This window comes from Sceloporus occidentalis, unplaced genomic scaffold (assembly GCF_023333645.1).
Source record: "Sceloporus occidentalis isolate IW3139 unplaced genomic scaffold, rSceOcc1.0.p SCAF_11, whole genome shotgun sequence".
In the NCBI taxonomy this organism is placed as follows: Eukaryota; Metazoa; Chordata; class Lepidosauria; order Squamata; family Phrynosomatidae; genus Sceloporus; species Sceloporus occidentalis.
In genome coordinates, this window is record NW_028316991.1 from 1,300,843 (window position 1) to 1,314,453 (window position 13,611).

At 38.3% G+C, this 13,611-nt stretch overlaps 1 protein-coding gene across 1 annotated transcript; it reads left to right on the top strand.

Moving 5' to 3' along the window:
* Nucleotides 1–167: 167 nt before the first annotated feature.
* LOC149305410 (tyrosine-protein kinase Lyn) lies at nt 168–13,369 on the top strand. The gene is made up of 11 exons (XM_089477460.1): nt 168–192; nt 295–394; nt 1,092–1,190; nt 1,276–1,379; nt 2,438–2,587; nt 3,373–3,525; nt 7,069–7,251; nt 7,870–7,946; nt 10,800–10,953; nt 12,429–12,560; nt 13,167–13,369. The coding sequence occupies exons 1-11, from the start codon at nt 186–188 to the stop codon at nt 13,367–13,369; spliced, it is 1,362 nt and encodes a 453-aa protein (XP_089333586.1). The 5' UTR covers nt 168–185.
* The last annotated feature ends 242 nt before the right edge of the window (nt 13,370–13,611 follow it).

A 13,611-nucleotide genomic window follows, 5' to 3' on the forward strand; every position in this document is an offset into this window, starting at 1 on the left:
TGTTTGATAGTAAATCAAGTTTTTAATATGTTTTAACAATTAGCAGATCATACAATTTGTAGTCCAGAATCCTTGTTTGTTATGTTTACACAAAATGTCTCATCGTACCAAGAATATAACCAGATTTCTGCCATCTCTTTGTATAGGGTAAGGCTGGAGGTCTCTTACCTGGACAAGAACTGCAAATGCAAGGTATTTTTATTTACAGAAAATGGAACTATGTGTTTTTTTCCAAACAAGCTATGTCACTTGTTCAATAGTTTAAAAACAATATACGTTTTGTTTTATGTGCAGAAGAGATTGGGAATATTGTGATAGCCTTGTATCCATATCAGGGGATCCATCAGGATGACTTGACCTTCAAGAAAGGAGAAGAATTGAAAGTTCTTGAAGAGTAAGTGCTTTCGCCCACTATTCCATTGTTTTGCAGTTGGTTTCAATTAGATGATAGGGCCAGCTCAAATAGAGTTATTGGCCTTGTGGACTGCCAACTAGAAATACCTACTCTAATACCGGCAATCCAGGGGCAATCGTATGAAGGAGAATGGATTAAGAGAAATGTTGTTTATTGGGTGGAGAAAGAACTTCAGGAAAGTAGATGTATTAAATATTTTATGTATTGCCAAATATCATAACCAAAGATTGCCAGAGATCATAGTTTCCATGCGATTAAAAAAACACTTTTAAAATATGCATAGAATGACAAAAATTGCAAGCTTTTGATTAATTTAGTTAAAAGGTTGAATCTCACAGCCGCACTTATGCTACCTCTTTAACGACGTTCACAAAAAATGTGACAGCTTAAGTTTAAGAGAAAACATACATTTCCAGATAAACTTCACTCATTCGTCTACTTGCAGCCTATAGCACACCACGTTTTTTTCCAAGCTAGATAACCTCTGTCACAGTGAGCACCACCATTCTTGCAAGCCCTGATGGGCCACGTGTCACAAAAGGAAAAGTTATCAGGAGAGTTTGCAGAATGTTCGTGTGTCGTGTGATCTGTCTATTTTCTACAGCAAAATTATGTTTTTGCTTGAAAGAGAAACCTAAAATATATTCACCGATAAGCAATGTGTTTTTCTCTGTAGGCACGGAGAATGGTGGAAAGCAAAATCTTTGTTAACGAAGAAGGAAGGATTTATTCCAAGCAACTACGTAGCCAAAAAGAACACATTAGAAAAGGAAGAGTACGTTCATCGACTTATTTATAAGTTTGGTAGCATTTATTCCTTTCCATCCTGGATACAACCCATAATTGTTTCTCTTTCTCAGATGGTTTTTCAAAGATATTACAAGAAAAGATGCAGAAAGGCAACTGCTGGCTCCTGGAAATAATGTTGGGGCTTTCCTGATCAGAGAGAGTGAAACATCAAAAGGTTGGCTTTATTCCTTCAGCTCGGTCATTATCTATGGAGGATTTACATTTCAGGCAGTTCTTGATCAAATATGTTTAGATGCAAATCGATCGGGTTCTGTGTATAAACGGCAATTGGTGATTAAAGTGATAAAGATAAAACATCCAGCAGGAACATTTCCTTGATTGTTATTAGAATTGCCCAGCTTTTATGGCCTAATGTATGTGTGGCAAAGTTGTGTAGGGCACTTGGTCAGGGGAATGCTGCGATTAGTTGCAAGTCTGATGTCATAAAACCTGGTTCAAAGTGGCCTTCATAATTGGCCATGTTTATTTGAAAGTTCAGTATGGGTGTTACCCCTTATAATTGCTTCTTATTACTCTGACACTCATGGGAATAATTACAGAGGAAATGTGAGAAATAGTCAGTATTGGGGTAATAGTCGGGGATTCCAGTGTATTCTTGCCCTGAAGCATCATGGAAAATGGAACCAATATTGCATTAATCACATGTCTGTGCCTTTGGTTACACTAGCAGATATAAACACTCATATAAATATGAGTAAGTTAAGAATGATAGACGTTTTCCATTTATCATGTGACCATGTGACCGTTCCTCTCGGTGACCTTAAATGGTTACTGATGCAAACATAGTGTAAAGCGTTTTGTCTTGACAATAGGGTCAGAGAATGCCAAGGGTAAGAGACCCGATTGAGACAAAATACTTATATAGTGGCGTTGAACCATCTGTATTCTAACCTGGTATATGAAGAAAGCCATCCTTAATCAAAGTTGCTGATCCAATAAGACAAATCAAGTTTAACATGCTGACCAAACAAACTTTAGGATAGTCTTTCTTTGTTATTTCATTTAAATATTTTATGTAAAAAAACCAGAAAAACATTTGGGGCTATTAGTAGTAGGGATAATGTTTCTTATAAGACATTTATAAAAATGGGAAATTGAGTGGGGCAGGATAGCTAAAGCATTTAGATGATTATTTACTCATTTTTAATTCCGGTTTATTTTATATTTATTTTAGAGTTTATTTTTTTAACTTTTCTTAATTTTCTCTAACAGGCAGCTACTCGTTGTCGATAAGAGATTTTGACCCCCAAGCTGGTGATGTCATAAAGCACTACAAAATAAGGACATTGGACAATGGGGGCTACTATATTTCTCCTAGAATTACTTTCTCGTGTATCAGTGATATGATCAGTCACTATCAGAGTGAGTTTTATCCCTGTTACTTCAATGTATTTTTTTGTTTATTTCAAATGTAAACATGTGAAAACATTCTGATACGATTGTGCACCAAAACAATTACAATGTTATCAAATATAACAAATGCTTACTGGCTACTTGAATGAAAAAGAAAATGTTTTGTGCTGTCGAATATAAAATTAGTACAGGAGCCAGACTGATGATGGCCATTATGAGATGGCACTGAGCAGCGATTGTAGTTATAATACATATGAGCAATTTAGACCATTTTTACACTATTTAAATACCGTATATAATAATAATAATAATCTTTTCTATAAACTGTGCTATATTCATACCCACCAGCCATTCTGAGCTCAAAGGTGAGGAAAGGAGAGAGTCGCAAATAGGCACTTGTTCCTCTTTACGAGGGATATATGGGACATATTGATTAGATTGGTAATAATACTGATGGATGAGCTAGGGGATGTTTTTCCCCTATATGTGAAAAATAGTTGAAAATAGGACTGCTAGTACATTGAGAAGTGGAATTCTGACCAATATTTAGCAAGTATGTCATATGGCAGATGCAGTGAAAGAGGATTGCTGAGATCTACAAGAATGTTCCTTAGCAGGTGTGTCTCGATTTTAAAATTCCAAATCCATATGAAAAATAATTTTGGCTTTCTGAGGAAACAAAGTTATTTTTAAAGTTGTTTGGCTGTCTAAAATGTGTTAATGAAAATTAGTTAGTGTGAAAGATTTCATATGGCAGGTTGATTAACTTTTCATTTTTTGGTGGGCATTTGTAGAACAAGCTGACGGCCTCTGCAGGAAACTTGAAAAACCATGTTATAGCCCTAAACCACAAAAGCCGTGGGACAAAGATGCCTGGGAAATACCTAGAGATTCCATAAAGTTGGTGAAGAAGCTGGGAGCTGGACAGTTTGGCGAAGTTTGGATGGGTAAGTTCACAAGCTTATAGATTTCTTGGTCAACAACATATTTCTTTTGCATTGGCTTCTATTTAAATTGATGTGAGAATATAAAAAAAATCTTTCCTGGGTGCTGATACCCTGACAGGCACTGTCCAGTGGGCCATGGATCAATGAGTTAGTTGGAGAGAACATAACATTTTCTTCCAACTGGTCCATTTAAGTAAAAAACTGTCCAGCCCAGACCTCCATATCCGTACTCCCACTAAGAACAATTTACTAACGCAGAGTGCCAAGATATGAGGTTGCGTCACAGTACTAAGTAGTGGAAAGCCACATGGACGATGACGAAACATTTATGCCTGAAGGGCTGGGCAAAAACAGAAAGTTTCTTCCTATGGGAGTGTTTGTGTGTACCATATGACCGTCTACTTTTTGTATAACCTCAGTAGTGCAGAATTTCAGAATATCCACCTGCTGAGATCATAACCCATTCTTTAAAAATAAGGAAAAACCGTCTTTATCTCGGTGCGAAGCTGCAGCTACAGTGCTGGTTACGCTTGCAGATGTGAAGACAGAGCTGGAAAATCTAATTCTGAGTATTTCCGTTTACCATGTGTGTGACAGTTCCTCTTGGGACTGACCGTTCCAGCAAGAAGACAGGACCTGCTACAGTGTTCTTAGTTTCTGTTTGTGCAGGAAAAAATAAGAACGATTGTAAACTTGTATGCCAATAATTAACACCTGCTTAAAAATGTGATGTTTTGTGTATTTCCGGGAAACGCGCTCTATTTTATTTACATACAGCTATTCATACTTTACTACAGATTGGCATAACTGTATAAGTTAACTTTGCTGTGAAGTGCTTGTGAGGAGTAGACTATGAGTAAATTGTATTATTTCTTACACCCAGTAACATAAATCTTGTTGAAATATATTCACAATCAGACTGAGCTTATGACATACTGTGTTGTGAAACTTGAAGTTCCTGGCAGTTCTGCAGAGTTCCTTGTTAGCTTCAATTGAGTTTAAATAGCTTTGCTGAATATGATACTTTTTTGTGCAGCATTAGAAATATCATTACTGTTACGGTAGAATGGCAGAACCATCAAGAGCAGATAGCGATTGGCAACCAGGGCTTTTTCCCCAGGGCCCCTAGTAGCAGAGGGACTCCCGCTTGCTGCTTACTTGCTGCTGTCATTTATATATTTTCCTGCCCTCCACAGCAGGACTTGTTAGCAAAGGCAAGGCTCAGAGTTAGTTTGTCAGGATCCCCCAGCAAGCAGTCTGCAGTCACAGGAGCAGAGATCATTCTGGTAGTAACAGAGATGTGCAGGTAGGGGCTTGCATGTGTCCCTTTACTTGGACATGTTTCCGTACAAAATTTATGTAGCTACGTGTGTGTGTGTGTGTGTGTGTGTGTGTGTGTATATATGTATGTATATATATATATATATGTGTGTATATATGTGTGTGTATGTGTGTGTATATATATATATATATATATATATATATATATATATATATAGATGTATGTATGCCAGGCAGCACTTTTGAAGGGGCGGCACTTTGCCGCCCCAAGCCCTTTTTTTTTTTTTTAAAAGCGAAAGAGAGAAAGGGGCGCTGAGTGGTTTTCGCTTACCAAGCTGTCAGTACCGCTCGGCGCCCCTCTCTCTCTCCTCTGCGGCAAGTCTCCCTGTTCGGTCTCGGTACCCGGCTTGTAATGCTGAGTGCCGGAAGATTTCCGGCGCTCAGCATTACAAGCCGGCACCGAGACCGAACAGGGAGACTCGCCGCAGGACTGCTGAAAGGTAAGTACGGGGGGGGGGGGGACGGAGGGAGAGGAAGGGTAGATAATGGGGGGGGCGCAGGGACGGAGGGAGAGGAAGGGTAGATAATGGGGGGGGCCGCAGGGACGGAGGGAGAGGAAGGGTAGATAAGGGGGGGGGCGGCATTTTAAAATTCGCCCCAGGCGACATTTTGCCTTGGGCCGGCCCTGTATGTGTATATATATATATATATGTATGTATGTATGTATGTGTGCATATATATATATATATATATATATATATGTATATAATATGTATATGTATGTATGTATGTATGTGTATATGGTAATTATATATTTCCTATGGGTTCTGCACATTCCTGCCCTAAGCATTTGTCCCTTTCCCCACCCCAATACCTTTTTTTTTCTTTTACAATTCGAAGAATGCTATAAGTACATACGCAGTACGTCAACGTTCCTGGAGATACAGTCAGTACAGACTGAAATGGAATTTTTTTTTTTATAATTATAATATCTATATTGTGTGTTCGCAAAGTTATTCTTCATAAGTACTATGTTTTAACCCCTTAATGATAAAGCCTGTACATGTACGGGCTCAAAATGCATTGTTTTCAATGGGTTTAGGGACCGCCCATTGTCCTTAAGGGGTTAAACATAATTTGCTCATATAGCAACAAACAATAATTGTTGGCAGTGTGGATGTAATAAGCCAGTAACTGCCTGTCCTGTTCTTTGTGTATTTAAGAGGACAGGAAATGACAATGTCAGTTTTTGCAACAGTGTGACCTATATGCCTCAAGATGTTTCCTCTTGTAGATTTGATGATGCTTGCTGTCCATTTTACGAGAAGCCTTTTCCATTACGGATTATTGCACTCAGTTGGATATTAATTTCATGTGACGCTCCACCCCGGCTTCCTCTGTTCTCACCACTTGGGGACTATAAATGGGGCAGACTGGCATTAACACTTTTGTTGCAAGACAATGGAAGTCATCAGTCAAAGGAGGAATAAATATTGAAAATGGAAAAAAATACATGTCATATGATTGGCATAATTATTAGAACTATTTTGGGTTTATTCATTAGACGTGGTTTCAACTCCATGATATCACTGTACATTATGAAGGACCATCCCCAGTGAGCTTCTGCTGCAGGAAGAGCTTGGGTGGTCCTGTGTAATGTCTAATCTAATCAGGGAGGTTTATTCAAAGAATTGAATTATTCAGGGCAGGCTTTGCCCTTCTTAAGAGAAACCTGCCAGTGTTGGACATTAAAAACGAACAGGCGCTGAAACGTTACTTCTCCTGCAAAAATCTGCTGACAACGATCAATTTGGTGCAATCTGATGTGGAGGGAATGATTAGAAGGGCAACATGCTCAGGACATAAACTTTCCTACTGATTATTTAGTGCACATAAATATGTGTGGTGATACTAAAAGCAGTAGTATCATACCTTCTAAAGGTTTTATATCTATGTGTGTGTATGTATGTATGTATGTGTTTGTGTAAGAGAGAATGGTTGTGTGCACGTGAGAAAAACAAAATATGTAATGTGTGCCGGGAAAAGTGAATGTGTGCATCTATGTATTTGCTTTACTACATATTTTGTATGTTTTTGTGTCTCTGCGTCCCCTGTGGGACTGAGCCACTTAAGTATAATCAATATGATATCAATATGCTGTGATTAAGAACATGTTTAGAGCATGTATTATCCATTTTCATTGGAGCATTTTGATAAGCCTTTTTTTAGTTGTAGCTTATTTTTACTACCTTTTTTTTTAAGGTTTCTACAATAATAATACTAAGATCGCTGTGAAGACACTGAAGCCTGGTACCATGTCAGCACAGGCTTTCATGGAAGAAGCAAACATCATGAAGACTCTTCAGCATGACAAATTAGTGAGACTGTACGCTGTGGTCTCCAAAGAAGAACCGATTTATATTATCACAGAATACATGGCGAAGGGTGTGTATTTGCCTGCCTATCTATGTGTCTGTCTGTCACAATGCATTGTTAAGAACGTCAACTCGGGCATAATCATACTAGATCTCGACATTGTTTTCTTACCAATATATTTGCAGTTGTGATAAATAAAGGTTTCTTTCATCTCGTGCCGAAAATGATGTAAAAAGAGTCACAGAACTGGTACACTACTTTGGTCTTTTATTAATCCAGAGAATTTAAAGTGTACCTGTTCATATCCTACTCAGAAATTATTATTTCCCTTATTCACATTTTTGGGGGAATGCTTAATTGTTATGCGTAGAATTCTATAACAAATTAAACAGTAGCATAACTGGTGCATTCTCCATGTCCTATTCGTATGGTACACAAGCATAAAAGTTCTACCATTCAGAGTCTGCATTACTGTCGGATGGACTAAAAGGTGACAGTAAGAACTCTTGTTATTGTAAACTTGTTCTGTATAAATGCCTGTCCTTTACTTTACCCACCACCCACCACATTTCATCGTATATCGCTATTTCAGGATGGGCTAGCAGTGCAAAATGCCTTTACTCTTTTTTTATTGAATTAATTTCTTGGATATATCTTAATTTGCCTGTTTTTGTTCCCTCTTGTCAGGAAGCCTTCTGGATTTCCTTAAGAGTGATGAAGGTGTAAAACAATATCTTCCAAAGCTGATTGATTTCTCTGCCCAGGTAAACTTATTATATTAAGACCAAGTTGCCACAGCTTGCCCCACACCCTAGTTGGCCCTATACCCTCACCCATATTAAAGTACTGCCAAGACAACTGGCAGGGACAGATGCTGTGTGTCCTCTGGTATAATAGCCACATTTAAATGTAGAGTCACTCCTTACCCAGACTAAATAGTTTAGACTTCTTTTTTTTTTCTTCATTTTACTGTAAAATGTTTCACTTCTGTGAAATTGGTTGAAAATGTGTTAATCATGGAAGGTTCCTAGAAGAGAACTTTTCTCTTTATTTCTGCCGAGTAGCTGAAAATTCAAGAGCATTTTGTAAGTCCTTTGTTCCTCATTTTTGTATATTATTAGTTAATTATATCCAGAGAGAAAGGGTTATTTAGTGTAAAACAGAGGTTTACAGCCTCAGGCAATAAGTATTTATTATATATATATTTATTACACCACTCAGTAGAGCTATGTATGAAGGGTATACTCCCCCTTTAAGAAACAAGACCATTCACAAGAATGCATTACTGTTACCCGTTTGCCAGGGACCAGATACATTACCCATTGTTAATGCAGGAAGCTGTTTACAGTAATAACAATGGGGATATCTGTTTGAATAAGTAACCTTATTCTAGTCTTGTCTCTGATGATGCAAATGCAACGTTCGCTTCAAGGTGGCATTCAGCCAAATGATAGATAGCTATTGTGCCTAGTAAAAAATGTTTGCGTGTTTTCATATTCAATGATCACGGTATTTGCTTATCACTGAATGCCTGCTTTGGAACCCTACACAAGGTATTTTCAGTTGACGCACAGTGGCCTCCCTGTTAGATTTGCTTACAGTAAACCAGATGAAGGACAGCGATGCAAAGTAGTATTTAGCAATGGGCTCTGCAATAAAGAATACTTTCTTTTACCAAAGCGGCACTGGGAAGATCATGTCCTCCAGCCTATGCCTGATGGCAACCTGACTTTATTTACAGTAACGCAAGCAGGGTTATACAGCAGGACACTCTTTATTGAAGCAGAAGTCCTCTTTTTTGGGAGGGAGGGAGGCTGCCCATTTTATTCCAGTGATTATAGACCGAAATCATTTACACCACTTGGTGTTTCAGGGTATAATACTTATCTTCACTGTCCCTGTCTGTATGTGTATATGAATATATGCTTGTTATATTACTTTAAGGCCAGTAGCCAATAGCTAATGTACATGTGGCAGCTGGATACATGTGGCCCCACACTATGCTTACACTCGGGAGTGGCAGATTTTGCTTTAAAGATCACAAAACGCTATTTGCATCTTTGATTCTACTTGCAATGGAATGTAACAACATTATAACGCATCGAAGCTGCATTCTACCGTACTCTGGTGGTAGGCTGGCGGGGAAGATGCAATTAAAATAATTGTATTATAGACGAAAGCATAAAGCCAGATCCTGCCTGCAGGCTGTCAGTTTGCCAATAATGGTGTGGAAAATATCGAGACAAACTCTATATGAAGACAAACTCAGGGAAGGCCTATGTGATGTCAGTCTCTAAAGGACAAGTCTGCTAGAGAAACTGGCACGGAGATGAGCAAATGGGGGCTTTGTGATCTGTTGTGAAGGGACACGGCTGTTCTTTTCAGTACATTCTGATTAGCAGCTTGTTAACCTCATTTGGTGATCAACAAATTGTCCCTTTTCAGGATGCAGTACCAGGTGATGGACCTGGCCCTTTCTTCATCTTTTTAGCTTTGTTGTTGTTGTCATTTAGGAGAACAGGTCACTTAGTATTGACTAATGGGCTCTACACATCTGTCAACTCACTACCTCAGAGATGTCAAGAAAGATGGTCTAAAATGACCTAGATTTTTTGTTTTTTTATATTATTTTGCTTGGAAGAAAGCCATATCCATAAAAGACCTCTATCGAATAAGAATACAATGTAAATATCACACACGGACTTGGGCTAATGTTCACTCTGAGAAGGGGCCTCTGTAGGGTGACCACATCAGCCATGTTTTCCAGAACACATAGAATTGTTACATATTGCTGAGCAGCCCGGGTAAAATGCTGCCCTGCAGTATGGGGCATGTGTAACTGATTAAGTGATTCCCTTCCATAAGTCTATACATCCCACATAGTGCAGGGCAGTGTTTTTTCGGGGCTAATCAACAATGCGTCAGAATTATGTGTGTCCTGGTAAACGTAGTCACACTAGGCCTCAGCATTTGTCTTGCTGCTATCTCTAAGCTGTAAGGGGGAAAAAAGGAACTGAAACAAAAGTAGAAGTAATTGTGATGCAAAGCTATAGATCTTCTCTGATACAGAATATTGTAAGAAGGACCCAGTGCAGTAAGACATAAACGTCAACAGGGTATCCTTCGAATTCGGTGTCTTCATGTATCTGATTTTCTTCTCATTGTGCACTTTTGCTGCCACAGGCTTGCGGTATATACCGTAGTTACATATTAAATGTGCCGTTTCTAAGACCTATACCGTTTTGGCTTTATTTGCCGTGTGACTCATATGCTTATTGATACCATTTTCAACTTAAACCTGTTTTTCCAGGTTTTCTAGTGGACAATAGTAATAAGCAAGCATGAGCTCACATTTCTTTACTTGTACTTAATGTTTAATCGCTTTCACGCTAATAAGTTGCTGCTTCCGCCCTTTGCATACAAAGGTTTAGTAATAGTTCTGTTCCAGACTGATGCTTTACCGACTCTTTTGCCACTTGAATGATTAACGTGGAAATCATTGCCCTGTATTTTTATTGCAGAGAACTTGAATGGCGGTGTTTTATCCCAAACTAGAAACCAATAACCTGTTTGATTTCTATATGTATTCTTAATGAAGGTACCAATCTGTGTTACAGATAGCAGAAGGTATGGCTTACATAGAAAGGAAGAACTACATCCACCGTGATCTCCGAGCAGCTAACGTGCTAGTGTCTGAATCTCTAATGTGCAAAATAGCCGACTTTGGTCTAGCCCGAGTAATTGAAGACAATGAATATACAGCAAGAGAAGGTATGTGCCGTACATTTCACAGCACTTTAAATATCTACTACATAATATATAGGGAAAGGTCATGGGCAAACATCCACAAGTGCTTAGAACACACATACTTTTCTTAATCCTTCTGACTGTGTTGCTTATGGTAAGTTATTTGCCAGGTTGAAATAAAACTTAATAGGATGTTTTCAAGGTAAATTTCATTTCTGCAGTTAGTGTTCAAGGCAATGTGTGTGTGTTTGTGTGTGTGGGGGGGGGGGGGGACTTCCCGGATAAGACTTGCTTAGAGACAGATATATTGTACAGTATATGTTTCCCTGATATATATTTTTTAAGTCTCATGCCCAGGATAATTAAGCATTGTGTTTATATTTGAAAAATAATATACTGGTCAACAAAAGCTTAAATCATCTGCTTAATAATTCACCATAGCGTGTTCTTCCAGACATTGGTGAAATATCATATAGAGGGTGGCTCTGGGTTCAGCTTTGAAAAAGCCGCATGGGGAAAGAGCACAGGGAGTATAATTAAGAAAACCCAAATTAGGCCCAACCTATCCTTTAGTGTCTGGCCTTAAAGTACTAGGAATGATTTTAATCCCTGGTCAATCCCTTCATCTGACCAAACCCGTGGCATCAAAACCAAGGCAGCTGTTCATGGTGTAAATGAGCGGTGTTCCATAGCACAGGCCTCATGCGGTGTACCCGCTCTCAGCTTGTCTTGGGTCATAGTCCCTATTGTCCTCAATGGTTCAATGGTAGAGTGGAGACAAGCAATACTGCTCTAAAATGTGAATGCATGGCTTTATATACAGAATGTTTATATTAGCCAGGCTAAAACTTTGAGGAGTCATTACTGGAATAAGCTACAAATGTGATATTTAGGAATTTGTATTTAGTTTTCTCCTTCACCTTTACATATATCATGAATTGGACATAATAAGTAAGAAGGTGCATTCAATAATCTCTTACGTTTGAGTTGGGTATCTAAAATCCCTTTCAATTACAGCTGTCTTTCCCCAAATTCTTCTTCATTAAATCTCTCCTTGTATTAGTGGGTCCAAGCTGGGTGTTTAGCTCAGAGCTGTTGTGTACTGGTCTATGCAGCATCCCAGATGGAAATTATCACTTTTCTTCATGGACCTTCTTGAGGCTTATTGAATAAATCTAAGTATCTTCACAGAATACTGCAGTAACTGACCAAATGTAAAATAGAATTTGCAGATAAATTGGACCATTCCAACTCGCCAACATCACTATAGATTATGAAGCTTCGACCTCGGGAAGTCTTTCATGAACAAATAGCTGAGAACTTTGTGAAAATCATCTTACATCATCTATGCATTATGCAGGCCTCGCTCTGTCATTCTAGCAAGAGAAACTCACCTTGGTTGGTCCTTCATAACATTCTGAGCCTGCAAAGCTCCCTGAAGTGTGCTTGTTGTGGCAATGTGAGATGCTTTTCAATTACATGTTCTTTCTTTCTTCCAGGTGCTAAGTTCCCTATAAAATGGACAGCCCCAGAAGCTTTTAACTTTGGCTCCTTTACAATAAAGTCAGATGTGTGGTCTTTTGGAATACTTCTATATGAAATAATAACCTTCGGAAAAATTCCCTATCCAGGTAAAGACCTTATAGTAACAGAGTGGGTTATATTGAAAAAAAATCGAGAATAATGTTCTAGTTCAGAGCTTCTCCATTGGCGGGGGTGGGTTACTTAAGCACCTCTGTAATTCTTGAAATTAATGGTACTGGTAGGAAATGGGTTATGTTTTTAGAATACTTGATAAGCTAATGATATTTGAGGTTCTTGTTTGGAATAATTAAGGATTATGGGTTATGTATACAATTACATAGTTGATTAAGTTTAAAAAAAGACATATAGTCTATCAAGTTCAACCATTCCACAAATCTAGAAGGCAAAAAAAAAAAATCCTTCTAGACTCCCAGGCAGTCAAACCCACCCTAAATCAACATTGTGATAAACCTGTATGGATTTTATATCTGGAAAAACTATGCATTTTTTTTTTATATATATAGATTGAATTGGCCTAAAAACAACTTCAGATGGCAATCTATTCCATTATTCCTAAAATAGATTGTTGTATTGACTTTGAACATACTTGTAAAGGTTTATCATATCCCCTACTACACTTGAATATTTGTAAACATTTTTTTTTTTATTCTGAGTCTGGCTATGAATTCTTCTTTTTGTGGCCGCCTACCTAGGGATGAGTAACGCGGATGTGATGTCAGCGCTACAGCGAGGCTACCGTATGCCTCGTATGGAGAACTGCCCTGAAGAACTGTATGACATCATGAAACAGTGCTGGAGGGAGAAGGCAGAGGAGCGGCCAACATTTGAGTATTTACAGAGTGTGCTAGATGATTTCTACACAGCAACAGAAGTACAATACCAACAGCAGCCCTAGAGCATGGCTTTATCATCGTTTACTTTAAGTGACTGAACTGGTTATTCCATTTTGCCGTTTTCTCTTCCAAACATCTTTCAAATCTGTAAATACTGAAGAGATTGGAATTACAGTAGCCAGGAACATACTATTTTTTTGATCGTATATCTGTAAAGTCTATGGTTTTCTATTACGTACAAACCTGGAAGAAAAACAAAATGTGCAATTATTGTACAGGATCGTGTCATATTACTTGGAATATT